The 26,801-nt window shown below is 39.0% G+C and overlaps 1 protein-coding gene across 9 annotated transcripts in view; it reads left to right on the top strand.

The window, feature by feature from the left end:
• Positions 1–385: 385 nt before the first annotated feature.
• LOC148845419 (uncharacterized) overlaps positions 386–26,801 on the top strand; it is a 53,452-nt gene continuing 27,036 nt past the window's right edge. For 4 of the 9 annotated variants that reach the window (XM_088952829.1, XM_088952830.1, XM_088952828.1 and 1 more), the window contains exons 1-3: positions 413–687; positions 1,163–1,261; positions 18,597–18,740. In XM_088952829.1, coding sequence (XP_088808955.1) covers positions 649–687; positions 1,163–1,261; positions 18,597–18,740 — 282 coding nt within the window. In that variant the 5' untranslated portion in view covers positions 413–648. Of the gene's footprint in view, positions 688–1,162; positions 1,262–2,865; positions 3,088–18,596; positions 18,741–21,786; positions 21,881–22,989; positions 23,117–26,801 lie in introns of those variants that run through there. The other 5 variants (XM_088952834.1, XM_088952836.1, XM_088952837.1 and 2 more) reach the window with 5 other exon arrangements.

Raw genomic sequence — 26,801 nt, 5'->3', positions numbered from 1 at the left:
GACTCAAAACCGAAATGATCGGTTCTTGGAATTGTAAATGTAATAAATAAAAAAATATTTATGTTTAATATATATAGGTTGGGTTTGAATCAGTTCGGGACTAGATGGAATCGATTCTGAACCAATGATAATTGGTATCTTATATCGGACCCAGAACCGATCCAATCGGTTAGGGTCTGGCGGGTCTATGGAGTTGGACCGACCCATTGACAGCTCTAAAATTAAACCTTGAACTAAAAAAAGGGTTTTATAGTTCAGTCCACCCCAGAAATCTGAACCCCACGTGGGATGAATGCTGACCTATGATCGATGCCAAATCCATGGCCTGGATGTGATTTATAAGAGCTATTAATAGACTAAGAGGTGAATGCGATCTACTTATCCCAAAAAAAACCCTAACACGATTGTCACAAGATCACATCTACTCAATCGGGCAATAATATTTGTATTTCTTTCCAACCCTAACCCCAATCCTCTCCGGAAACCCGGACTAAAATGGTCCAAATGGAGAGAGAGTGGCCCAGGTCTTTTTGGCGCCAAAGTTCCTCTCTAATCTATGTCTCTCGGGCAATGGCAATCTTCAAGCATGTTCTTATCAAATTTCTCCCCTCTCGTCTCTAGAGGAGCAGAGCTCGCATCGTTCTATCAATGGCGAGTTCTGGTTTTCGCCCTCCTCAGTTTTCTGAGGTAAGTAAGTCTTTGCCATTTTTTGCAATCAAACCGAATGCAATTACTCCTGGTTTCTTCCTCATCTACAATAACGTTCTCTAAGATTCTGCAAACTGGACCATCGGGAAACTTTATCAATATAATCATCAACTTTGAGCTAAAAAATGTGGAATTTTTTTTTGCATATCTATCTTTCTCGGTTTTGTCGTTAAATTTTCATGCTCCGAGAGTCCAGTTGTTTTTGTTGCAAAAGGGGTCAGGATCATATTTTTTTTTTCTTTATTTGATTATCTTCTTGAACTGTTGTTAGTTTTTGAATGAATTCTCGAGACGTGTACTTTTTCATGTTCATCTGTAATTCTGTATGTTGCATAATGTTGCACTGAGAATAGCTTATTTTACTCGTTTGTGTACTCTGAATTCGTTGCTTAAGCATGGAATTTGAATGAAATATCAAACAGCTTTTAATTCATTGAATATCTGGCAAATACAGGATGTAGCTTGGCTTCCAGTCTGGCTTCAGCCATGCCGAATATCATCATTCGACGAGAGCACAAAGGATTCTCAAGACCCTCGTCAACAAACATGCAAGGTGTGTTGGTTTTATTTCTAATGCCTTTATATGTCTTTTGTTGGATTAACCTTATTTTATATGGGAAGGTTAATGTTTGGGAAATTACAGTCACACTTGAAGCCCAGGAGATTTTTTTTTTTTCTACTGCCTTTACATGTCTTTCTTTGGATTAACCTTACTTATAAGGGAAGATTGATGTTCAGAAAATTTTCAACTGAAAACTCGGGAGAATTAATCAATTTCCCCTGCTTCTTTATGGTTTTCTGCTTTAATTTTTTTTGATATTTAAGTGTCCTAATCTAACTTGAGATTAGAATACTCGCTCCTTCATTATGCATTATTTGTGTTGGAACTAGAGATAAATACTAGAAGTCTAGAAGTTCTAGTTGATTAGACATGTGTGTTCACTTGTTTTCATGTATAATGCATGTTATATGTATGCCTCCATGAGCAAATAAAATGTACACTAATTTAAAGAAAAAGATGTTGCATTTGAGTATCCACCTCATCTCGATCTTGTCTAATAGATTGCATTTACTTTCTTATTTACTTATCCTCCTTTCCTTCTTTTGAACTCCTTTTATTTATTTGAGAAATGGTAACAAGATTGTATCGTATTGAAAAGGAAAAACACTATTGTGTACAGAGATGTATAAAGATAAGAAATGCCAACCCTGTCCAAAATCCCAACCACCCAGAAAAGAAATCATCCAAGGTGCTGTTGCTACATAAGAAAGGCCCTTTGACCCCAGATCTAACTAGCCATCCAATGCTGAATTTGTAGACAAGGTTGATGGGTAGCCTTGTTTCGGCTTTCAAAATCCAAGAAGTTATGCTATGAACCCAGGAGAAAATCTAGTGTATGGACATATAGTTGCTGGTTTTCTTCTAGAGTTCTAGTAGCAGAGAACTACTAGAAAATAACAAAGAGAAAAAAGAAGAAATTATGTGTTTCTCTGACACTGATCTGAAAAAGGAGAAGAAAAGCAACTATAGAGAAGAATAAAATTTAACTTAATTCTCATTCAACTCCGTTAGTCTGTTATTTTGGACAGGTTTACATTATATATAGAACTCCTAAAAGCATTGATTAATTTGTTTTTGATCAGTGAAAAACGTTGGTTAAAATAGAAATTCAGCAATAATTAAAATTGTACCTGACTCCTAATTAGTGTCCCAGAAACTCTTCAGAAATATAAACTCAGAAAATATAAAAATAGCAAAGTAGTGACTTAAACTTATAGTTCCTAAACAAAATAGGAAACTACTAATTCTAGACCTAAAAAATAGGACACCCCTAAAGAAAGCAACTGGTTTGAAACATAAAAAGAATAAAAACTATAAGTTTAGAAACTTCTATCAGTTTCTAAATCTGGGTGAAGCCATTGTTTCCTCCTTTCAGTTTCTAAATCTGGGTGAAGCCATTGTTTCCTCCTTTCATATGCTTTTGCAACTTTGGGATACTCAAATCTCTCTAGAAATTGGTTTTCTATATCCTCTATTCCTGTATAAGGCTGAACTGCATCACATAGATGCCAAAAATTCCATGAACTTATTTATTTAGTGAGCCAATCACCAAGGATCTTTTCCAATTCTTTAATTTCATCTAATCATGTTACTAGGATACATTTTGATGTCTAAGGAGCTGATACGAAATTCTTGGCTGACCACTCATAAGAAGAGGATGAACTTCAACTTTGGCAGAACTTAAATTGCTTGTGGGTCTAGTAAAAGAATGGGAGAGACTAATATATGCTGTACTAATACCTTCCAAAATCAACAAGCTAAGGTCTTTAATAAAGAATTTCTTGAAGCTGTAGCTTAATCTCCTCGTGAATAAGGAGGTGAGAGATAAATTGGGAGATGTTTTCTTGGTAAATTTAGAGAACTACTGTCTTCTCATTAACATTATGTTGTATGGCAATGCCTTTTACAATTTATATTTTATTTTAAGATGTCTATTTCAGGCACAGAAGAGGCTGCTGCTTGTTGTGATGGTAAATTGTTGAGCTAACAAGCATGAGAACATGGATTCAAGTCTAAGAGTGGCCACCTCATGTGAGAATTGAAATCCAAATCTGATCTGATTATTGAAAATAGTTGACAAACAAAAGTTGAAACTAGGGTTTGTAAGAGATAAAGCAAGAGGAGAGAAGAAGAGGAAGAAGAGATGTGTCGAGAGCTGTGTTCTTGTTACTATTCACACCCTAAAAAACTCTTTATACTTTGAAAATAGTAAATTACAAGGAAGCCCCTACTTGGGCACCTAAATACAAAAAGAGTACAAGGAAGAGAAAAAGTTCCAAAAACACCCTTATTTAAGCAATCTCAACACTCCCCTTCAAGCTGAGCATATATGTCAATCATGCCCAGCTTGTCAAGGTTCTTAGCAAACTTTGGATGGTGGACAACTATAGGCAATCATCTAGTTGGTCTTCCGACCTTATAAAAGGAAGGGAAGTCTCTCCGCTAGCAATTTTTTCTCTAACAAAGTGTTTATCCACCTCAATATGCTTTGTATGACCATGTTGGACAGGATTGTGGGCAATATTTATGGCTGTTTGATTGTCACAATATAGTCTCATTGGGATATCTACTTGGATGCCAATTTCAGTTAATAAGGTCTTTAACCAGAGTAGTTCAGACACTCCATGAGCCATTGCCCTGTACTCTGCCTCAACATTAGAACGAGCAACCACAAATTGTTTCTTACTTCTCCATGAAACCATATTACCTCCCACTAAGGCACAATATCCAAATGTAGATCTATCATCAATGGACCCTGCCCAATTAGCATTTATATAAGCCTCAATCTTTAGATGGTTGTGATTGGAATACAACATCCCTTTATCAAGGCATCCTTTCAGGTAGGCTAAAATTCTGTTAACTGCCTGCATATGAGATGTCTTGGGTTCATGCATATATTGGCTAACCACTCCAATGACATAGGAATTGTTAGGTCTAGTCAAGCAGAGATACAGAAGGTGGCATACCAATCTCTGATATATCCCCCTGTCTGGAAGAACTTCTCCTTCAGTGGAACTCGACTTGTGATTAGAATCAATTGGAGTTTCTGCAGGCTTACACCCTAATTTCCTAACTTCATGAAGCAAATCAAGTACATACTTCCTTTGTGACCGAAAAATTCCCTTCTTGGATCTTGCAACTTCAATGCCAAAAAATATTGGAGATCACCAAGCTCCTTAATATCAAATTCAGAATTGAGGAAGGACTTTAATTAAGAGATACCTGTGATATTGTCACCTGTCACAACAATGTCATCAACATATACTATCAACATTGTTATTCTACCATCAACTCTTTAAATGAATAAGGTGTGGTCAGCCTGAGATTGAGCAAATCTGATATTTAAGATAGCATTTCTGAATTTGTGAAACTAAGCTCTTGGGGGTTGTTTGAGCCCATACAAGGACTTCTTCAGGCGACAGACTTTTCCATCACTATTAGGAAAGCTTACCCCAGGTGGTAAGTCCATATACACTTCCTCTTATAAGTCCCCATTATGGAAGGCATTCTTTACATCCATTTGATATAAAGGCCAAGAGTAATGGGCAGCAAAAGATGGGAACACACAAATAGAGTTTATTTTAGCAACTGGAGCAAATGTTTCTAAATAATCAATGCCATAAGTTTGAGTGTATCCTTTGGCTACAAGTCGAGTTTTGTACTTCTCAATTGAGTCATCTGCCTTGTGCTTAACAGTAGAAACCCATTTACACCCAACAGGACTCTTATCTTTAGGGCAAGGAACAACCTCCCAAGTCTGGTTCTTTATTAGGGCCTCCATTTCTTGGTTCATAGCTTCCTTCCAGTGAGGGGACTGCATTGCCTTTGTGACATTGCGAGGGATGGAAATAGAAGAAATGACAGAAATATAGGCACAATAGGAAGGTGAGAGAGCACCATAAGACACATAGTTAGTAATAGGATATTTGCTACATGTCCTCTTCCCTTTTCGAATGGCAATAGGAAGATCAAGGTTAGAATCAATAATTGGATTGTCAGGAGCTTCAAGATTACCCGAGTCTGGGGAATTAGATTATGATGGGCATTCAACTTCAGGAGTCACCCTCTTACTGCACCTGATGAAAAACTGTTGCTAGGACCGAGGTTGATACACAGGAGGAGGAGGAGAAGGAATACCATCGTTACAAGGAAGAGAGGGAGGAATAAAGGTAGGAACAGGAAGGCAGAAGAGAATCCGATTTTCACTCGCATGCTCCCCTTGAAGGAAAAAGGAAGAGGACTCCAAAAAGGTAACATCTTTAGAGACATATCTCTTACATCGGAAAGGACTTATATCATGAACAAAACAAACACAACCAAAGATCTTGAGGGGTAGATTAAAAGGAGGTTCATCGGGGAAGAGAAGTTGATGAGGAGAATGAAGGTTTAGGACCCTTAACGGGAGTCTATTAATAAGATACATGGCTGTCTTAACAACATCACCCTAGAAATGAGTGGGAACATGAGTTTGAAACAGTAGACCACAAGTAACTTTAACGACATGCCTGTTCTTCCTTTCAGCCACCCCATTTTGTCGTGGAGAATAACTACATGAACTTTGGTGAATAATACCCTAATCTTCAAGAAATCTATGCAACTGATATTCAAAGTATTCTTTGGCATTGTCAGATCTTATTATCTTCACTCTTTTCTCAAACTGTGTCTCTATCATATTCAAGAAGTTTTGAACAATCATAGGAACTTCATCCCGACTTTTTATTAAGTAGAGCCATGTATATCGACTGTAGTCATCAATGAAGAGGATGAAATATTTATACCCACCCATGCAAGGGATAGCATATGGGCCCCAAACATTAGTATGGATCAAATGGAAATCAACATTATTTCTTTTACTGCTTGCAAAATATGTGGTTCTACATTGTTTGGATAGATGACAAATTTCACATTCAAAATTCAACAAGTTTGGAAACAAAAGTTTTACAGAATTGAAAGACATATGACTAAGATGACAATGCCATAATTTCAATAGACTCATTTTTTCATTTGAACAAAACTCAGTCTGCCTTGCCAATCCATGCTTTGAAGGTCCATCAAAGAGGTAGACTCCATCAACTTCATGCCCACCTTCAATCATCTTCCTCGTGCTCAGGTCCTGAAAAGCACAATGGGTGGGAAAAAAGTCACTAAGCAATTATGGGATTTCGTGAGAGAACTAACGAATAACAATTTTTTATGTAGCTGGGGCACATGAAGAACAAATCCAAGAGAAAGGTTACGAGTGAGTTTGACTTCACCTTGACCCGAAATAGGGGTCTGAGATCCATCAACAACAATAATCTTGCCCTTCCCTGGGTTAACTTATATGAGATGAAATATGAGGGTATACCAGTCGTATGAGCACTGGCCCCAGAGTCTACATTCCATGGGATAAAAGATTTGGAACAAGCAGGTGCAATACCTGTTTTGGCATATGAGCTAGATGGATCAGTAGGTTCAGAACCAGATGAGGAGTCATGCACATTATATTCCTAAGTTTGTTCATTACGTCAAAGGAATCAAGCACATTAGAAGGTTGAGCACCATTACCAACTGTAGCCAAGTGAGCATTGCCCTTCTTCCCAGTTTTGTACTTTTCTGACTTTAAATAAGGATTGAGCTTCTAACACCTTTCCTTAGTGTGTCTTGGCTTCTTGTAATAATCACAAATAACATCCTTAGCCTTCTCAGTAATAGGGTGCTTGCTAGTATTTTGCTTGGGTCGAGATGACATAAAAGCAAAGTGATCAATCATAGGAGGTTGCACCATGGCGGTTCTTCAACTTTCTTCCCCTTGTACATGGGAGTAAACGGAAGCAAGAGAGACAATGCCAACACTAAGAATGTGTTGCCTGGTAAAATCAAACTCTGGGTTTAAGCCAACCAAGAAATCAAAAACTTTATTCTCTTCTATGTACTTCCGATATTGCTCACCATCTTCGGGTCCTTCCATACAAGTGCTTGTTAGACAGTGTATGCCCTTAGCTCCAATATAAGGGATTATCCTAATCCACTTATGCAGATCCAAATAAAGATTTGGATCAAAGGAACTCCTAATTTGATTAGGATGGCTGATCTTTATCTGCAGATAAGATAAGGGATTATCCTTATCACTTAAAGAGTCCAGATCCATATAAAAGATTTGGATTAGGAAACTCCTAATGGGATTAGGAAATTTTATCTTTAAGGCTACAGGGCGAACCTCCAAAGACACATTCGCTGAATACAAAGAGAAGACAATATAGTTAGACTACCCTTGCCTTCTGCCCTTTTTCTTCTTGCTCTTGCCGCCCTACCCTATTCGATCTCCAGTTCTTGGATTGGATCAAGATTTGATCTTGATATTGTTTCTTGCCAGAAGAAACAATTTAGAAGCTGTGCTCACTATCCCATTCGGTTCTTGCTGAAGAATCACTAGTTCTTGGTGAAGAACTACCTGCTGATCCTGCCTCACTCTAAGTTGTGTCATCTTCAGTGGAGGGAGGATTTGGTACTCTCTTTGGGCATGAACACCTACGTTGGGGGGAGCATTCTTGCGTGGATTCCGTATCAGGTATATTCCTCCCTTATTTTGATTTCAGATTTGGTCTGGTTTGGTTACAAGAACGAACCTTGAAAATTTAGTTTTCTAAATTGGGAATAGGATTCCTGGATGGGAGTAAAGAAATTTTTGAAATTTCGCCCAACCTTCCTGCAATGTTCAGCCATCCATATGATGGATCTCCCATCCCTTCAGTGCTTTCAAGTGATCAATTTCTTCCCAAATAGATTGTAGAGAAGAAAATACATAGCCACAAATCTCTCCCCTTGACGCATACTACAAGCTTCCCTCCGAAGCTGGTACACTCTAGCTGTATTGTTAACTTGGGAATAAGTGGCAACAACTCTCTCAAATATCCTTGGCCGTTGGAAGACAATGTAGTTTCTTGCAATATGAGGTTGCTTTGAGCAAATCAGCCATGACATAACAAGGGAATTATCATGTTCCCACTTTGCAAATTTTGGGTCTTCAAGATTTGGCTTCACCTCCTTTCATGTGATGAATTCCAGTTTACCTCTCCCAGTAATGGTAAGTTTAGCAGATTGAGACCACTCTAAAAAATTGGTTCCATCAAGTTTAACTGTACTTATCATCCCACTAGCAATATCTGCACTTCTTGGGAACACACTGGGAACCATCTGAACATCCTTAGATGATTCCATATTCTATCAAGACACTTTCTCGCCAACCAAAAAAGACCCTCAATACTTAATCAAAGTCACAGACCCAAGAACCAAGGTCACCACACGATTAAGATACAAAAAGGAGGCCAAAAAACCAAATTGGCGGCAAAATAAAGGGAGAAAAAAAAACTCCCAAAAATTATACAGGGCTCAGAAAATTACGGGACCACTTTCTATCATTCCCAAAGAGTAAAACGACCTGAATGGTCTAGGTTTTACAGCAGATGAAGCCGTTAAACATGATGTACAAGGCTCGACATCAGATCTGAAATTTCTGTGATTTTCTCCTTGAAAAAATCACTAAAAATCATAGAAGCTTCGAATGAGGGCAAGAGTCATACCAAAATTCCTTAAAATCATGGCAAATCAAACCATGTAAGTTTCATTGACTGCCGCCGACACCTTTATGGACTGCTGACATCATCCAGCAGCGGTCTGATGTCAGCAGTTCACATCATGAGAGAGGATCAGCAGGAGAGGTACTCCCAAGTTCCCTTACCCGCTTTGGTACCAAGTTGACGAATAAAAGTTGAACTAGGGTTTAGAAGGGAGAAAGCAAGAGGAGAGAAGAAGAAGAAGAAGAAGAAGAAGAGATGTGTTGAGAGGTGTGTTCTTGTTATTGTTCACACCCTCAAAAAATCTTTATACTTTGAAAATAATAAATTACAAGGAAGCCCCTACTTGGGCGCCCAAATACAAAAAGAATACAAGGAAGAGAAAGTTCCAAAAACACCCCTGTCTAAGCAATCTCAACAAAAATTGAAATCCAAATTTGACCTGAAACCTAATTGGATCTAAGGATTTCAGATCAGTTTTGTATTTCATCTGAGTCCACTTTATTATTTCTAAAATGAAGCAAATACTAAAGAAATTAATTACTTTCTATATAAATGTCAATATGAAATATTTTTCTGGTAATAAAAAAGGGCAGCCTAGATTGCCTAGTGCACGAGGTTCCCATTAATGTGGGGTCTGGGGGGGGGGGACAGATGTACGCACCCTTAGCCCTACACATACAGAGAGGCTGTTTCCAAGATTTGAAACCTGGTCACCCAGGTCACAATAGAGTTACCCAACCATTGCGCCAAGGTTCACCCTCTTTTTTTGGTAATACAAGGGAGAATATAAATATGAAATATTTAATTGATTAGTTATAAATTGTATATAATATGGATTTTAATTGGACTGGGATCTTAGTCAGATCAGATGGGGTTAAATCCAAATCTGATCTGATTATGTGAATGGATCATCTGAATCTGAAATAATTGGATGGATGGTGGACTTTTGGAGCCCACTGATAGCCCTAAGTAGTTGGGACCATTAAGTATTGGCTTTTCTTACTGCAGGGACTGGTTCAGGAAATGAGAATCAACCCTTCATTTTACAAAATCTAGGAGGCTAGGACACTGTGTGGGGTTTGACTTTTCATTTCAAATGTAGTATGAATGTGGGTATGAGGGTCCTATCAAATATGTCCAGTATATATATATATCAAGCCAAACTTGATAACCTTCACCTTTTGCATTGTTCTTTACTATGATGGTATCATGCTGTGCATGTAGCAAGAAAACAAAACGAAATTTTCTTTTGAGTGATAACAGAATTGATAATTTTTAAGAGTAATGAAATTACCAATAACATGATGAAAATGCATCCTAGAAATTGGGTTGTCAAGGTATTGACTAGTCATAAACTACTAAATTGTATGGTGTTCAGGACTAAGTGCTCAAATACCACATTTTCATTTCAGAAAAATGCAGCATGGCTCCACAGTTTTAGCGTCATTATTTTGTTACTATGTTTTTTCTCCACTACCAAATAGATAATACTATTAAAAGAGGTGAGAAAGACATGATGGCGGATTGTCAAACTAGACAATCTTCTCAGTATAATCAACAAATGACTTTACTAAACCATGGGCCACAAGGTTAAGTTGGTGAAGGATATGCATAAACTTGAGAGAAACAAAAGAAGACTGGAGAGACAAAATATCTACCTGATGGGTTGACATGACCAGGCCACCGAACCAACACTCGCCAGCAAGGAAATAACAGGTTACTGTTATCTGCCAAAATAGTAATAGAATTCGAACTTAGAGGGCAAATAAATCGTAATCATAGTTTTTAAGGCACCAAGGCGAGGCACCTTGTCGCCTAGTTGCCTAGGCGATGGATTTATTTTTTTAAGTAAAACCATATATCCTAGGGTAGTTCCCTAGGTTCCATAACCATCTTTCCTTAATAATTATCCATAATTTTCATAAGAGAAGTATAAATTTCATGTTTTAAGTTTAGAAAATCAAGATTTTATGAGAAGAAAAAGAATAAAGGAAAGAAAATTCAAAAAATATAGGGGCTGAACCCCTACTTTTGTTATAGGAAAAGAAGAAAAGAAAAGGTGGAAGAAGAAGAAGATCTGTAAGAAGAAAATGTGTTGATTAGACAAAAATTTAAGTTCTTCCCTTGCTTATAGGTTCAGGTTTTGAAATCCTTGAGGATTCAATCAAGGATCAAAACTTCGGTACAACACGCCCCATATCGGGTGTATTGTATTGTATCTTTGGTGCCCCAATGCACATGTTTACAAGTGTTTTCGGGAACCCATTTTTTAAAATTATATATAGAAGTGAAATTGAAAACCAAAGAAATAAAAAAAATAGGGGGAGTATCGTTATAAGTACTGATACACCTTTGCCAATATAGAGAGGTGTATCGATACTTTGAACCATGGGTTCAATACAACAGTTAGCAATATTTGTGTTGATTAAACCCTAGCAAATAAGAAAATAATAAAAAGAAATTAGTACATAAACACATAAAATGAGTATTCTAGTTTAATATTGCCTATTTTATAATTATAATGTCAAAAAATTAAAAATATAAAAGTATTTTATAACATAGTGCACAAAACTACTTGGCAACTGGGCGAGGTGAGCCTCCAAGGGCGCCTTGTTGCCTAGGCGCCCGCCTAGACAACTATGGTCGTAATGCATCCAAGGTTGCGTGCATCTCCGTAGCCTTGATGACAATAGAAGCACAAACAGAGTTGTGCACCTCAGAACTTGCCATGACAATCCAAAAACTACACAGCTCCCCCAAGCCCCTTTAATAGAGTGTTAGAGTTCACAAAACAAGGGTGTTTTGGTCATTTGGGCGTATTTGTGTGAGAGTGAAAGGTTTGTTTTATTCAGGTCTAAGTTGTGTGCCCCATCACTTATGAGGGGCAATATAGTTTTTCTTGTAACCAAACTTATTTTAAGATAAATACAAGTGGGTCGACTAGGGAGGACTGATTTTTCCTCATCTAGCCGACCCTTATTCTCCTCCTTCTTCTTCTTCCTCTTCTTATCTTCTTCTTCTTTCTCTTCTTCTATACTTTAAGCTAGAATCGAATATGGATTTGACATGGTATCAGAGCAATAAAACCCATTTCTCTTTTCCCTTTTTTTTCCTTCTTTCCTCATTGTTTGTCTTCTTCTCGGGTTTGCCGCCAACCATTTCATCTTTCTTCGATTTTCTTCTAGTCTGAGTGGAAGCTTGACAAGAGGCCAAAAAGGAGTGGTCATTTTGTGTTTTTGGAGGTGAGTATGCCTTCAGTTACTGTGGTGGTGGTCGTTGAAGTGGTGTACTAGATGCCCTCTATTCTGTGATACGAAGAGGGCTGTTTGTGGACAGGTATGAACAATTTTGTTTTTCGCCCAAATAGTGGACTGTAAATGTTGTATTTTGGTTCAAAAAAAAATATTTTTTTTTGTGGAGGTTCGAAGTGATTAGTATGCATATCAACCTTGTTCTCCTTTGTTTTTACCTAGTATGTGTGCTGAAAGTAGGGTTTTTCAACTGCTGAAGTTCACGGCAGCAGTGGTGTGGTGGTGGTTGTACTGTGTTGAATGGTGTGTGGATGATTCTAAATAGTTTAAAGTAAAACCTTGTGTCGTGTGGTGGTGTTCATACTGATTTTTGTGGTGGTGTTCATACTTCCTTGTGAGGTGAGCAAATTTAGTTGAAAATGTCGTCAATCGGAGATGGTAGTGACAACAAAACTGGGGTGATGATCTCTCCAGATTATCTGAATGTTCAAATGACATCCATTAAGCTGAATGGTGAGAACTATGTGCCTTGGGCCAAGTCGGTGGAGGTGTTCTTAAATGCCAAGAAGGAGGTGAAGCATGTGAGAGAGGAAAAACCTTCCTCTGACTCTCTAGGTTTTAGTGATTGGGAGTAGGAGGATGCTCAAATTATGACATGGTTGTTGAATAGCATGGAGCCAAAAATTAGTATGAACTTTATGTTCCTAGATATAACTAAAGAGATCTGGGATCATGCTAAGAAATTGTATTATGGGCAAGACAATACAACTAGGGTGTATCAGTTGTACCAAGAGTACTTCAATCTAAAGCAAGGTAGCCAGAGCTTGGAAGAATACTATGCAAGTTTTAGGAATATCCGAAATGAGCTTAATGTGTATCATCCTCTGACACCGGATGTTTGGGTTCAGCAACAACAACGTGAGCAACTTGATGTAACGGGGTTTCTGGTGGGTTTGAAGGCTGAATATGAACCTGCCCGTGCACAAATACTGGGGGGGTCTGCCCTTCCCTCACTTGAAGAAGTGTTTGCCCATCTTAGGAGGACATCAATTGAGTCTACAGAGCATTCTTCTCTCTCAGACAGATTTGGTTTGGTGGTGGCTAGGGGTGGAGGCCGTGGAAATAGAAGTGGTGGTGGCCGTGGTCTTCCAGGAAACCGAGGTGGTCCCATGTTTAACCGGGCTGGTGGTCGGAGTGGAGATCGAGAGTTAGGGGAGGTCGTGGTAAAGGAAGAAGTAATGCTCCTAGGAAGTGTATATACTGTGGATTAGAGGGGCACACTGTTAATTTCTGCTATGATTTACATGGTCCACCCAACACTTGGGCTAACCATGCTGTGACTAGGGGCAGTGGTATAATAGCGAAAATCAGCAAACGGATCAGACTCCCTTCACATCTATTGGTGGTTCTGGGAAGGAGATGGTGAGTGTACCTCGTACAGTATATGAGCAGTTCCTTTAGACATCTTCTCAGCAGAACACAATTACCCTTGCCCATTCAGGTATGGCTTGCTTGGCTTCCAAGCCTTCACACTGGATCATTGACTCTGGAGCCTCGGACCATATGTCTGGGACTCCAAATGTATTATTTTCTCTTTCTCGGTCCTCAACTTCTCAAACAGTTACTCTTGCTAATGGTTCTACATCTCCCATTTGTGGTGTTGGTGATGTTGATCTCTCCTCCTTATCTTTATCATCTGTTTTATATGTTCCTAAGTTTCTTTTTAACCTTATGTCTGTTAGTAGATTAACCAAGTCACTTAATTGTTCCATAACCTTTTATCCCTCTTCTTGTGTGTTTCAGGATCTCAAGACGGGGATGAAGATTGGTGGAGGGCATGGGGCAGGTGGGTTGTATTACCTTGATGGTGGTGGTCCTCTAGTAGCCTTTTAGTTGTCTCTTACTTCTCTTCAATGGCACTGCAGACTTGGTCATCCTTCTCTCAAAACTTTGAAGTTGCTGGTTCTTTCTTCGAATCATCTTTCATCGTTGGATTGTGAATTGTGTCAGCTTGGGAAACATCATAGAGTCTCTTTCAGTCCAAGAGTTGATAGTCGTGTTTTGAGTCATTTTTCTTTAGTTCATTCTGATGTTTGGGGTCCAGTCAAAGTGATGTCATACAATGGCTATAAGTATTTTGTAGTTTTTGTTGATGACTTTTCAAGAATGACATGGATTTATCTTATGAAAGATCGCAATGAATTGTTTTCCATTTTTCAGAAATTTTATGCTGAGATACGTACACAGTTTGGTGCTCATATTAAAATTCTTCGCTCCAATAATGCAAAAGAGTACATCTCAACACCATTTCAGCACTACTTAGAGCACCATGGGATAATTCATCAAAACTCGTGTCCTACACCCTACAACAGAACGGTGTAGCTGAACGCAAAAATCGACATCTCCTTGAAACTACTCGGTCTATGATGCTTAATATGAATGCCCTAAAGCATTTTTGGAGTGATGCTGTCCTCACATCATGTTTTCTCATCAATCGGATTCCCATGTCCATCCTTGGAAGTCAATCCCCCTTCTTCGTGTTGTTTCCCACCTTGTCCCCCTTTCCTCTTACCCCGAGAGTCTTTGGGTGTGTTTGCTTTGTTCAAAATTTAGGGTATGGTTTAGACAAGTTAGATGCACAATCTACTAAGTGTATCTTCCTTGGTTACTCCAGGACTCACAAAGGGTATAAGTGCTATAACCCTAACTCCCATAAGTCATTTGTGTGCTCCAATGTCACCTTCTTTGAATCGGTTCCTTTTTTCTCGGACACTGTGGTTCCTTCTCCTTCTCCTGTAGTTCCTCTTCTTATCCCTATTGAGGATCCTCTTCCCATGGTACCCATTCCAGTTGCAGTTCCCCCTGTAGTTCCTCCTCCCGTGCCAATTACTACTGAGAGGCCATCAATCAGACAAGTGTATACTCACAGAAGCGCACCGACCCCTCCTTCAATCCAGCCCTCGTCGACAGATCCTATGGTTGCTTCTTCTCCCTCGGACCTTGATCTTCCTATTGCCGTTTGAAAAGGTAAACACACTTGTGCTTTTCATCCTATTTCGCACTATGTTTCCGTTGCTCATCTTTCTGCTTCTTATCGCAACTTTATATCATTGCTATCATCTGTTTCCATTCCCAAGATTGTCCAGGAAGCCCTTACCTCCCTAGGGTGGCGGCAAGCAATGGAAGATGAACTATCTACTCTACAACACAACCACACGTTGGAACTCACTACTCTTCCTCCTGGTAAGCATGTTGTTGGGTGTAAGTGGGTCTACACAGTGAAGTATCTTTCAGATGGCAGTGTGGAACGATTGAAGGCCAGGTTAGTGGCCAAGGGCTATTCTCAGTTGTATAGTGTGGACTATATGGAGACATTTTCTCTTGTGGCTAAAATTGGTTGAGTTCGGGTGTTGATTTCATTATCTGGTATGTATGATTGGCCTCTTGTGCAATTTGACATAAAAAATGCTTTCTTACATGGTGATTTCATTGAGGAAGTGTATATAGAGCAACCACTAGGGTTTGTTTCTCGGGGGGAGGATGTTAATGTCTGTAGACTCAAAAAGGCAATTTATGGACTGAAACAATCTCCACGCGCATGGTTTGGCAGGTTTAGGGAAGTAGTGAAAGACTTTGGGATGAAATAGTGTCAGGTAGACCATTCTGTGTTCAACCATGACTCAAAAGATGGGAAAATCTTGCTAGTGGTGTATGTGGATGATATTGTCATAACTGGGAGTGACAGGTTGAAGAAATTTCTACAGGACCACTTCAATACGAAAGATTTCTGTAAACTGAAGTACTTCCTAGGAATAGAAGTTGCAAGGTCAAGATATGGAGTTAACTCATGTCAAAGGAAATATGTTCTTGACCTACTTGAAGAAACAGGGTTGTTAGGCGCTAAACCAACAGGGACTTCTATGGAACTGAATGTCAAGTTGAGTGTTGATCCAGGCGAGGAGTTTGATGATCCTGGAAGATAAAGGTGGTTGGTGGGAAAGTTGAATTATCTGACTATTACCCGACTAGATATATCATTTGTTGTGAGTATGGTAAGTCAGCTTATGCAACATCCTCGGATTCCTCATTGGGAAGCAGTTCTAAGAATCGTTAAGTACCTGAAGGGTGCTCCAGGTCATGGTTTACTATATAAAAGTGGAGGGCCCCTTGAGATAGTAGGGTATACAGATGCTGATTGGGCCAGTTTTGTATTAGACAAGAAGTCATTTACAAGGTATTGTACCTTCCTTGGTGGAAATCTTTTAACTTGGAAGAGCAAGAAACAAACAGTGGTGGCAAGGAGTAGTGCAGAAGCTGAGTACAGAGCTATGGCTCATACCGCATGTGAATTGGTATGGTTGAAGAACTTGCAACAAGAGATGGGGTTCTCAGTTGACAAACCTATGGGACTATACTGTGATAACCAAGCAACTGTCACATCTCTTTCAATCCAGTTTTCCATGAGAGAACCAAGCATATTGAGGTTGATTGTCACTTTGTAAGAGAGAAAGTGATCAGTGGAGTGATAACCACATCTCATGTGAGCTCGGGAAATCAGTGGGCAGATCTCTTTACAAAGGGATTGTCTCGAGGCAGAGTAGATTATATTTGTGACAAGCTGGGACTATATGACATATACTCTCCAGCTTGAGGGGGAGTGTTAGAGTTCACAGAACATGGGTCTTTTGGTCATTTGAGTGTATCTGTGTGAGAGTGAAATGTCTGTTTTATTCAGGTCTAAGTTGTGTGCCCCATCACTTATGAGGGGCAATATAGTCTTTCTTGTATCCAAACTTATTTTAAGATAAATACAAGTGGGTCGATTAGAGAGGACTGATTTTTCCTCATCTGGCCGAACCCTTCTCCTCCTTCTCTTCTTCTTTCTCTTCTTCTCTATTTCAACCTAGAATTGAATAGGGATTTTACAAAGAGAGCCCCATCACAAAAAAAGCACAAAGTCTGAGTTATAGGATTGGTACATTAAAGGCTGTAGACATTCAGTCTATGGGCGCATAAAAGAATGTAGAAGCAATGGAAGCTTATAAAATGGGAAGGGTGAGTTTGACTCTCCTTGTTGACAATACAAGAATGTCAACAAGTCTCCATTACGACTATCAGTGGAGAACGACTCCTGCTAGTTGTAGTTGAGTTTGTACTGCCCAGTTCCCACTTTATTTACTTAGTGGAGCATGACTTATCAAGAATAGGAAGGCTTCCAATATGATATATTGTAAATTCTAAACCATTTGCCTGCATTCTGTCATTCTGTGCCAAAATTTGGTGTTTCAGTTTTGAAATCTCACGACTATGCTCAGTTTCTTCTCTATTGGGCTACCATTAGCATGAACCCCAAAGTCATCTTTAGCTTTGGTTGCTTAAGCCCCAGTTTTATTGACAACAATTCTTATAAGTATACATACAATTTAGTTTGTTGATAAAAAATACATATTACTTAGATTGCTCCTTTTAAGGATGTGTGGTCACATCATTTTATTTTGTTTATTAACCTCAGTTTCTTAGCTTTGTTTGATGGTTTGGAACAAAATTAGTAATTTAAAAAGGTGACAAGGTGTACCTATACTTCTTTTATCATTTCACAGAATATCATTCTATATTTTAACATCTTATTTTCAAAAAACAAAAAGAAAATCACATATTGCACAATGTTTCCATAATATCTTTTATTTTTACACTATTTCCATATGACATTTCTGAAATGTTTCCTGTATCTGGATGACCGAAATTCCACCAAGACGACATTTTAAACCTTGTACCATAACATTCTTTGTTCTTGGTTTACTACAAGTTTAAAACCCTCGATGTAAAATAGAGTGCTCTATACCCTTAGATTGTTGGCACCATGACCCCAACCCTGGTGCAGGTGGGATTCAATCCAAAGTCTCCACTACGACTAGCAGGAACCTTACCAACCAGCTGGTTGGCACCTTGCAATATGTAATTCTATATTATTTATTTACTTTTTTGATCAGAAAATGAGAAGTATTTATTAATTTAAAAGTTACCGATTTAGAAATTTAGTACAAACAGTCCATCAAAAATGTAATCAGATTTACAACAGATTACAATAATGCCCAGAAGAGTGTAGGTCTATCAACTCCCTGCTTGGGTAGAACATCTGCCAGCCCAATTGCTTCCCTTTTTACCCAACCAAAACTAGAGTTGTATCTCTTTGCAAGTAGGTTAATTTCTCTAAAGACAAATCTGAAATTCCAAGGTGCTGAATTATTTCAGTACTATTGTCCAAATTATTTAAGTACTATTGTTTTTTTATTGCCTTGTTATCACTCAGGCATCATCTTAGGCCATGGTGTAGACCAATAAAAGAAAATCCTAGGCCATGGTTTGCCTAGGGACATCAAAACGCCCATGAATTTGCATTACTGCCTTACCGAATTGTTTTTTCTATGGTTGTCATATCGCTTTCAACAAATTTTTGGTAGGATTTCATTTCACAAAATGTCTTTTTGATGGGGTTTTGCTCATTGCTGTGGTCAGGATTTGATCTTTGTTCAAGAAGATACTCGTGAAGCTAGAGATGTAGATTTGTGTCCAAGAGAAGATGCTCTATACAAAAGTTGTCATTTATTCTTGTCAGGGGGAGACAATACACCTACTGGAACCATGCCATCTTCTGAAAATGTGAGCTCTTACTATTAATTCTTGTGAGAAAATCATTCTTCTTAAATAATTGGTTAATCCATGCTCAATTCTTAATGGTGTGAGAGTTCACCAATGTCTGTGCCTTGTATGGTTGTATAACTTCTTTAAAAGTTATTTTCTGCACATGCAGCCTTTTAGTTTAGAAGAATGTTATGCAAACTTATAAGAGGAATGTATGTAGAAATCTGTTATGTCATTTTTCAATTAGTTGTTCTTTATATATGCTACCTAATGGATTTAATGGGAGTGAACAGATCAATACCAATAGTCAGCTTAGTTTCTTTGTTACTTGTAGGAAATATAGCAAATTAGCAATATGCATCCTGTCAGATTAGATGTTTGGTGTGATCCAATTTTAATTATGCATAGATTGGTACATGTTGCTTATGTACTTGTGGCATCTCATAGATAACCTTTGCAATGGGGACATTTAAAGGAAAATAGACAGACCCATTTTTCAGCCAAGATCTGCTAATCACATAGCTGATGGTTTGGCAAAATCAGGGTTACACAGAAATTGAATGCATTGGGGAATATTATACCAAGTGAAATAAATGACTTAGGAGTAATTAGCTGAGGAGAACCTCAAAGGGTGCTAGGCACATGAGCATTACTCTATATATATTTGTGAAAATAATAAAATTCTGTTTGTTACTGATGAAGGAAAAAAGCATCCATTCCGAAGTCTAATCAAATGTATTATATCAGGGGTGATCATGGGTTGGGCTGGGCTGGGCTTGGCATCTATAATAAGGGCTATAGCCTGGGCGTAGGCCTTGGCTTGAAATATAAGCCCAGGCCCGGGCCTATGATTTTAAATGTAAAATATTAAATATGTATAATATATGCCATATACATATAAAACTTATGATATACTTTGTATAATATAAAATATCTAAACTGTGTAGTGCTGACTTGCCTTGGTTTCTGTGTAGGCCATAAAAGTTAAAAGATAGTATTTTACTAGCATCATATCATATAAGGTTAATACTTGGAAAAGGTAGTGCAAATTGAAGCCCAAGTGACTTTAGGGCTTTCTTTTTTAGTAGGGTGTTTTGATCATAATTCATAAGTATGCACTATGTCTGCTGTGAAAGAGCTACTTTGTAAGGGTTAAACCCAATAATAGGTATACGCAGTCCCATCAGCTTGGACTCTTAATGGGTTATACCCATGAGTGGGCCCCACAATTGGTAGATAGGTCATGAGACTATACACCATTGGGTACCTATGTATTTAAATTTATACATCTTAACAGTGAGTCCCGTTAATCGATAAAAAGTGGGACCCACTATACTGATTTGGTGGTGGGCATGGCCCCCTTAATATTTTAAACTCGTATATTTTGATAGTGGGCCCTGCTAACAGGTGGGACCCACTAGTTTGATTTGATGGTGGACATGGCACACTTTAATGTTTTGAGCTTAAATATTTTGACAGTGGGCCCCACTAGGTTGATTTATTAGTGGGCATGGCCTAACTTAAGATTTAAAACTTAAATATTTTGATAGTGGGCCTTGCTGACAGGTAGGACCCACTAGGTTGATTTATTAGTGGGCATGACCCACTGTAAGATTTAAAAGCTTAAATATTTTGACAGTGGGCCCCGCTAGGTTGATTCATTAGTGGGCATGACCCACTTTAAGATTTAAAAACTTAAATACTGATAGTGGGCCCTGCTGATAGGTGGGACCCACTAGGTTGATTTGTTAGTGGGTGTGACCCACTTTAAGATTTAAAACTTTAATATTTTGACAGTGGGCCGTTGACAGGTGGGACCCACTAGTTTGATTTAATAGTGGGCATGATCCACTTTAAGATTTTAAACTTAAATATTTAAACTGTGGGCCCCGCTGGCAGGTGGGGCCCACTAGTTTGATTTAATAGTGAGCGTGGCCCAGTTTAAGATTTTAAGCTTAAAAATTTTGACAGTGGGCCCTGCTGATAGGTGAGACCCACTAGTTTGGTTTGATAGTGGGGATGACCCACTTTGAGGTTTAAAACTTAAATGTTTTGGCAGTAGGCCCCGCTGACAGGTGGGACCCACTAGATTAGTTTAATAGTGGGTGTAACCCACTTTAATGTTTTTATATTGAATATTTTAACAGTGAGCCCCACTGATAGGTGGGACCTGCTATATTGATTTAATAGTGGGCATAACCCACTTTGACATCGTAAACTTGAATAATTTAACAGTGGGCCCCACTGATAAGTGAGACCCACTATGTTGATTAAATAGTGGGCATGACTTACTTTAACGTTTTAAACTTAAATATTTTAACAATGGGCCCCACTAATATATGATGTTTAAATAGTGAGCATGGCCCACTTTAAACTTAAATGTTCTTGTTATGGTTGGTGGGACCCACTAAATTAGCATTGCTGTTATACAGTAGATCTACTTGGATTTGGTGGAGAGGATCCACCGATTGCAATACTGTAATATGCTGTTGCAAGGTAACTTGGTGGGGACCCACTAAATCAGATAGGTGACATCTATTGTGACATTAGATATGGCCCACTAGTCAACCTGCTTTAATGGTGGGTAAGAACCACCGGACTAGCCCAAAGAAGTTTAATTAATTAGTGGGTCTACCCACTAAATCAGAATAAGTGACACTTGTCGTGAACAGTGAGTATGACCCACTAGTTAGCTTCTTTTAATGGTAGATAAGAGCCACCGAATTAGCCCAAATATGATTAAATCAATTAGGATAAGTGATGTCTACTAGAACAGTGGGTATGGTCCACTAATCAGCCTATTTAAATGGCGGATAAGAGCTACCTAATTATCCCAAATATGATTTAATCAATTAGGATAAGTGATGCCTGCTAGAACAGTGGGTATGGCCCACTAATCAGCCTATTTAAATGGTGGATAAGAGCCACCGAATTATCCCAAATATGATGAAATCTTATAGTGGGTTGGACCCACCATTAAACAGAACTCTAGAGGCCCCAGTATTAATCCCTTTTTTATCTATTTTATACATATAGAATCCACCGACACAAAAAAACAATTGAGATAAGAGTTGGAGTTCAACAGAACCCTAGGGAGAGAGAGAGAGATGGATAAAACCTGTACCTGTGTATATTTATCCTCTTCAATCAGTAGAACTGTAAGTTCTCTCCCTTATTTCCTCTCTTCCTCTCTCTTCTCTCCTTTTTGTTCTCTTTCTCTCTCTCTCTCTCTTTTTTTTTATCTCTCTCTCCTCTCTTCTATCTGCCTATCCCATTTTCTTCTGTTCTCCCCCTTATATAGAGGGAGACAGTTATGGGGTAGGGAGGTTAGAGCAACCTCCCCACTCTTCATAGGTGGGGTGGTTGCCTAACTCCCACCCACCCCACCCCCATAACCAAAACTTTAAAATTTGAATTTATGTGGAGTGGGCCAGCTGTCAAATCTGGTCCCCCTTTCCAGCTTTATATTTATTTATATTATTTTATTTTATTTGTTTTATATCATATATTTTTAATTATAAACATAGGGGAAGAATTTGCGAGAAAAGTTTTTTGAGAATTGGAGCAGAGACATAATCCAATTGGAGAAAGATCTGAAGAGAATTCTCTGTGGAGAGGTTTGGTAGGGCCAGTTTTGGTTTGGGATTCTAGGAGTAGTTGTTTTCGGAAGTTTTTCTTTTTTAAATTTGAGTCTTTTTTTTTTGTTTTCTTGGGTCTGTGGGTTTGGTGGTTAAGATTGGTCTTTGGCCCACTGCGTGTGATATCTAATCACCCTGGTGTATTACTATTTTTTTCTTTAATAAAATTTTCTTTTTTATTTATCTTCAAAAGAAAAAAATAAGGTTAAGCTTAATTGCATATGTGCATGGCATGCGACCTTAAACAAGTTATATATTGTTAGAATACACAAATCGGGGGTATTTTGGTCATTTGGGTTTATCTATTTGAGATTGAAATGTCTATTTTATTTAAGTTTAAGTTATGTGTCCCATCACTTATGAGGGACAATATGGTCTTTCTTGTAACTATGTTATTGGAGATAAATACAAGTGGGTCGGCTAGAGGTGAACTGATTTTTTCCTAATCTGGTCGAACCCTTCTTCTCCTCCTTCTAGGGATTTTACATGCTATCAGAGCAATAAAACTTAGTTCTCTTTTCCTTTTTTTTTTTTTCTTTTTTCATTGTTTGTCTTCTTCCTGGGTTCGCCGCCAACCATTTCAGCTTTCTTCAATTTTCTTCTAGCCTGAGTGGAAGCTCGACAAGAGGCCAAAAAGGAGTAGTCGTTTTGTGATTTTGGAGGTGAGTATGCCTCCAGTTATTGTGGTGGTGGTTGTTGAGGTTGTGTACTAGATGCCCTCTATTCTGTGATACGAAGAGGGCTGTTTGTGGACAGGTATGAACAGTTCTGTTTTTTCTGCCCAAATAATGGACTGTAAATGCTGTGTTTTGGTTCAATATATATATATATATATATATATATATATATATTTGTGGAGGTTTGAAGTGAGTAGTATGCATATCAGCCTTGTTCTCCTCTGTTTTTATCTCATATGTGTGTTGAACGTAGGGTTTTTTGACTGCTGAAGTTCACGAGAGCAGTGATGTGGTGGTGGTTGTACTGTGTTGAATGGTGTGTGGATGCTTCTAAATAGTTGAAAGTGAAACCTTGTGTGGTGTGGTGGTGTTATACTGATTTCTGTGTTTGATTTAATGACTGAGTGATTTCAACTTTTGTATTTGATGTGCAATGTGTATTTGAAGAAGTTGGTGGTGCTGAAAGTGAGCTAAGTTTTGTGGAAGTGCGTGAGGTTGTGCTGAATATTTGAAGGTGAATTAGTTAAGATGGCATCGATTGGAGATGGGAATGACAATAAAACAGGCGTTATGATTTCTCCAGATTACCTAAATGTTCAAATGACATCTATTAAGTTGAATGGTGAGAGTTATGTGCCGTGGGCAAAATCTGTGGAGGTGATTTTAAAGGCCAAGAAAAAAGTAAAACATGTGAGAGAGGAGAAACCCTCTTCTGATTCTCTGGGGTTTAGTGACTGGGAACAGGGAGATGCACAAATAATGACATGACTGTAGAATAGCATGGAACCAAAAATTAGCGTGAACTTTATGTTCCTAGATACAACTAAAGAAATTTGGGATCGTGTTAAGAAACTGTACTCCGGACAAGACAATACAACTAGGGTGTATTAGTTGTACCAAGAGTACTTTAATCTGAAGCAAGGCAGTCAAAGCTTGGAGGAATACTATGCAAGTCTGAGGAATATCCGAAATGAGCTCAATGTGTATCATCCTCTGACACAGGATGTTCAGATTCAGCAACAACAGCATGAGCAACTTGATGTGACAAGGTTTCTGGTGGGTTTAAAGGTTGAATATGAGCCTGCCCGAGCACAAATTTTAGGGGGGGGGTCTGCTCTTTCCTCACTTGAAGAAGTTTTTGCCCGTCTTAGGAGGACATCTATTGAGTCTATAGAGCATTGTTCTCTCTCAGACGGATCTGGTTTTGTGGTGACTAGAGGGGGAGGCCGTGGAAATAGAGGTGGTGGTAGTGGTCGTGGACTTCCAGGTAATCGTGGTGGTCCCATGTTTAACCGTGCTGGCGGCCGGAGTGGAGGTCGGGACTCAGGGGGAGGTCGCGGTAAAGGAAGAAGTAATTTCTGCTATAATTTGCATGGTCCACCCAACACCTGTGCTAACCATGCTGTGACTAAGGGTAGTGGTACAATCATTGATAGTCAACATACTGACCCGATCCCCTCCACATCTACTGGTGCTTCTGGGAAGGAGATGGTGTGTGTACCCCGTGCAGTGTATGAGCAGTTCCTTCAGACATCTCAGCAGAACACAACTACCCTTGCCCATTCAAGTATGGCTTGCTTGGCTTCCAAGCCTTCACACTGGATCATTGGCTCCGGAGCTTCGGATCATATGTCTGGGACTCCTAATGTATTTTCTTCTCTTTTTCGTCTTCCACATCTCAAACAATTACTCTTGCTAATGGTTCTACATCTCCCATCTGTGGTGTTGGTGACATTGATCTCTCCTCCTTGTCTTTATCATCTGTTTTATATGTTCCCAAGTTCCCTTTTAACCTTATGTCTGTTAGTAGATTAACCAAGTCACTTAATTGTTCCATAACCTTTTATCCCTCTTCTTGTGTGTTTTAAGATCTCAAGACGGGGATGAAGATTGGTGGAGGGCATGAGGCAGGTGGATTGTATTACCTTGATGGTGGTGGCCCTCCAGTAGCGTTTCAGTCGCCTCTTACTCTTTTTCAATGGCACTGCAGACTTTGTCATCCTTCTCTCAAGGCTCTGAAGTTGCTGGTTCCTTCCTTGAGTCATCTTTCATCTTTGGATTGTGAGTCATGTCAGCTTGGGAAACATTATAGAGTCTCTTTTAGTCCAAGAGTTGATAGTCGTGTCTTGAGTCATTTTTCTTTAGTTCATTCTGATGTCTGGGGTCCGATCAAAGTGATGTCATACAATGGCTATAAGTATTTTGTAATTCTTGTTGATGACTTTTCAAGGATGACATGGATTTATCTTATGAAAGATCGCAGTGAAGTGTCTTCTATTTTTCAAAAATTTTATGCTGAAATATGTACCCAATTTGGTGTTCATATTAAAATTCTTCGCTTCGATAATGCCAAAGAGTACACCTCAATACCATTTCAGCAATACTTAGAGCACCATGGGATAATTCATCAAATTTCTTGTGCCTACACCCCACAAAATCGACATTTCCTTGAAACTCGGTCTTTGATGCTTAATATGAATGTCCCAAAGCATTTTTGGAGTGATGTCGTCCTCACATCCTGTTTTCTCATCAATCGGATGCCCATGTCCATCATTGGAAGTCAATCCCCCTTCTCGGTGTTGTTTCCCACATTGTCTCCATTTCCTCTCACTCCAAGAGTCTTTGGATGTGTTTGTTTTGTTCAAAACTTGGGGCCTAGACTAGACAAGTTAGATGCACGAGCTACTAAATGTATCTTCCTTGGCTACTCAAGGACTCAGAAAGGGTATAAGTGCTATAACCCTAACTTCCATAAGTCATTTGTGTGCTCCGATGTCACCTTCTTTGAATCAGTTCATTTTTTCTCAGATACTGTGGTTTCTTCTCCTTCCTTCGTAGTTCCTCTTCCCATCCCTGTTGTAGATCCCCTTCTTGTGGTTCCCATTCCAGTTGTAGATTCACCTCCCATGCCAGTTACTACTGAGAGGCCACCAATCAAACAAGTGTATACTCACAGAAGAGCACCGGCCCCTCCTCCAATTCATCCCTCGTCAACAGATCCTGTCATTGCTTCTTCTCCCTTAGACCTTGATCTTTCTATTGCTCTGTGGAAAGGTAAACGCACTTGTGCTTTTCATCCTATCTCGCACTATGTTTCCGTTGCTCATCTTTCTGCTTCTTATCGCAACTTTATATCATTGCTATCATCTGTTTCCATTCCCAAGATTGTCCAGGAAGCCCTTACCTCCCTAGGGTGGCGGCAAGCAATGGAAGATGAACTATCTACTCTACAATACAACCACACGTTGGAACTCACTACTCTTCCTCCTGGTAAGCATGTTGTTGGGTGTAAGTGGGTCTACACAGTGAAGTATCTTTCAGATGGCAGTGTGGAACGATTGAAGGCCAGGTTAGTGGCCAAGGGCTATTCTCAGTTGTATAGTGTGGACTATATTGAGACATTTTCTCCTGTGGCTAAAATTGGTTGAGTTCGGGTGTTGATTTCATTAGCTGGTATGTATGATTGGCCTCTTGTGCAATTTGACATAAAAAATGCTTTCTTACATGGTGATTTCATTGAGGAAGTATATATGGAGCAACCGCCAGGGTTTGTTGCTTAGGGGGAGGATGGTAAGGTTTGTAGACTCAAAAAGGCAATTTATGGACTGAAACAATTTCCACGCGCATGGTTTGGTAGGTTTAGTGAAGTAGTGAAAGACTTTGGGATGAAATAGTGTCAGGTAGACCATTCTGTATGTGGATGATATTGTCATAACTGGGAGTGACAGGTTGAAGAAATTTCTACAGGACCACTTCAATACGAA

Source organism: Nelumbo lutea, chromosome 7, assembly GCF_056320005.1.
Source record: "Nelumbo lutea isolate HS-2025 chromosome 7, American lotus-T2T, whole genome shotgun sequence".
In the NCBI taxonomy this organism is placed as follows: Eukaryota; Viridiplantae; Streptophyta; class Magnoliopsida; order Proteales; family Nelumbonaceae; genus Nelumbo; species Nelumbo lutea.
Note: the sequence above shows the minus strand (reverse complement) of the source record. Positions and strands in the feature narration are given on the sequence as shown.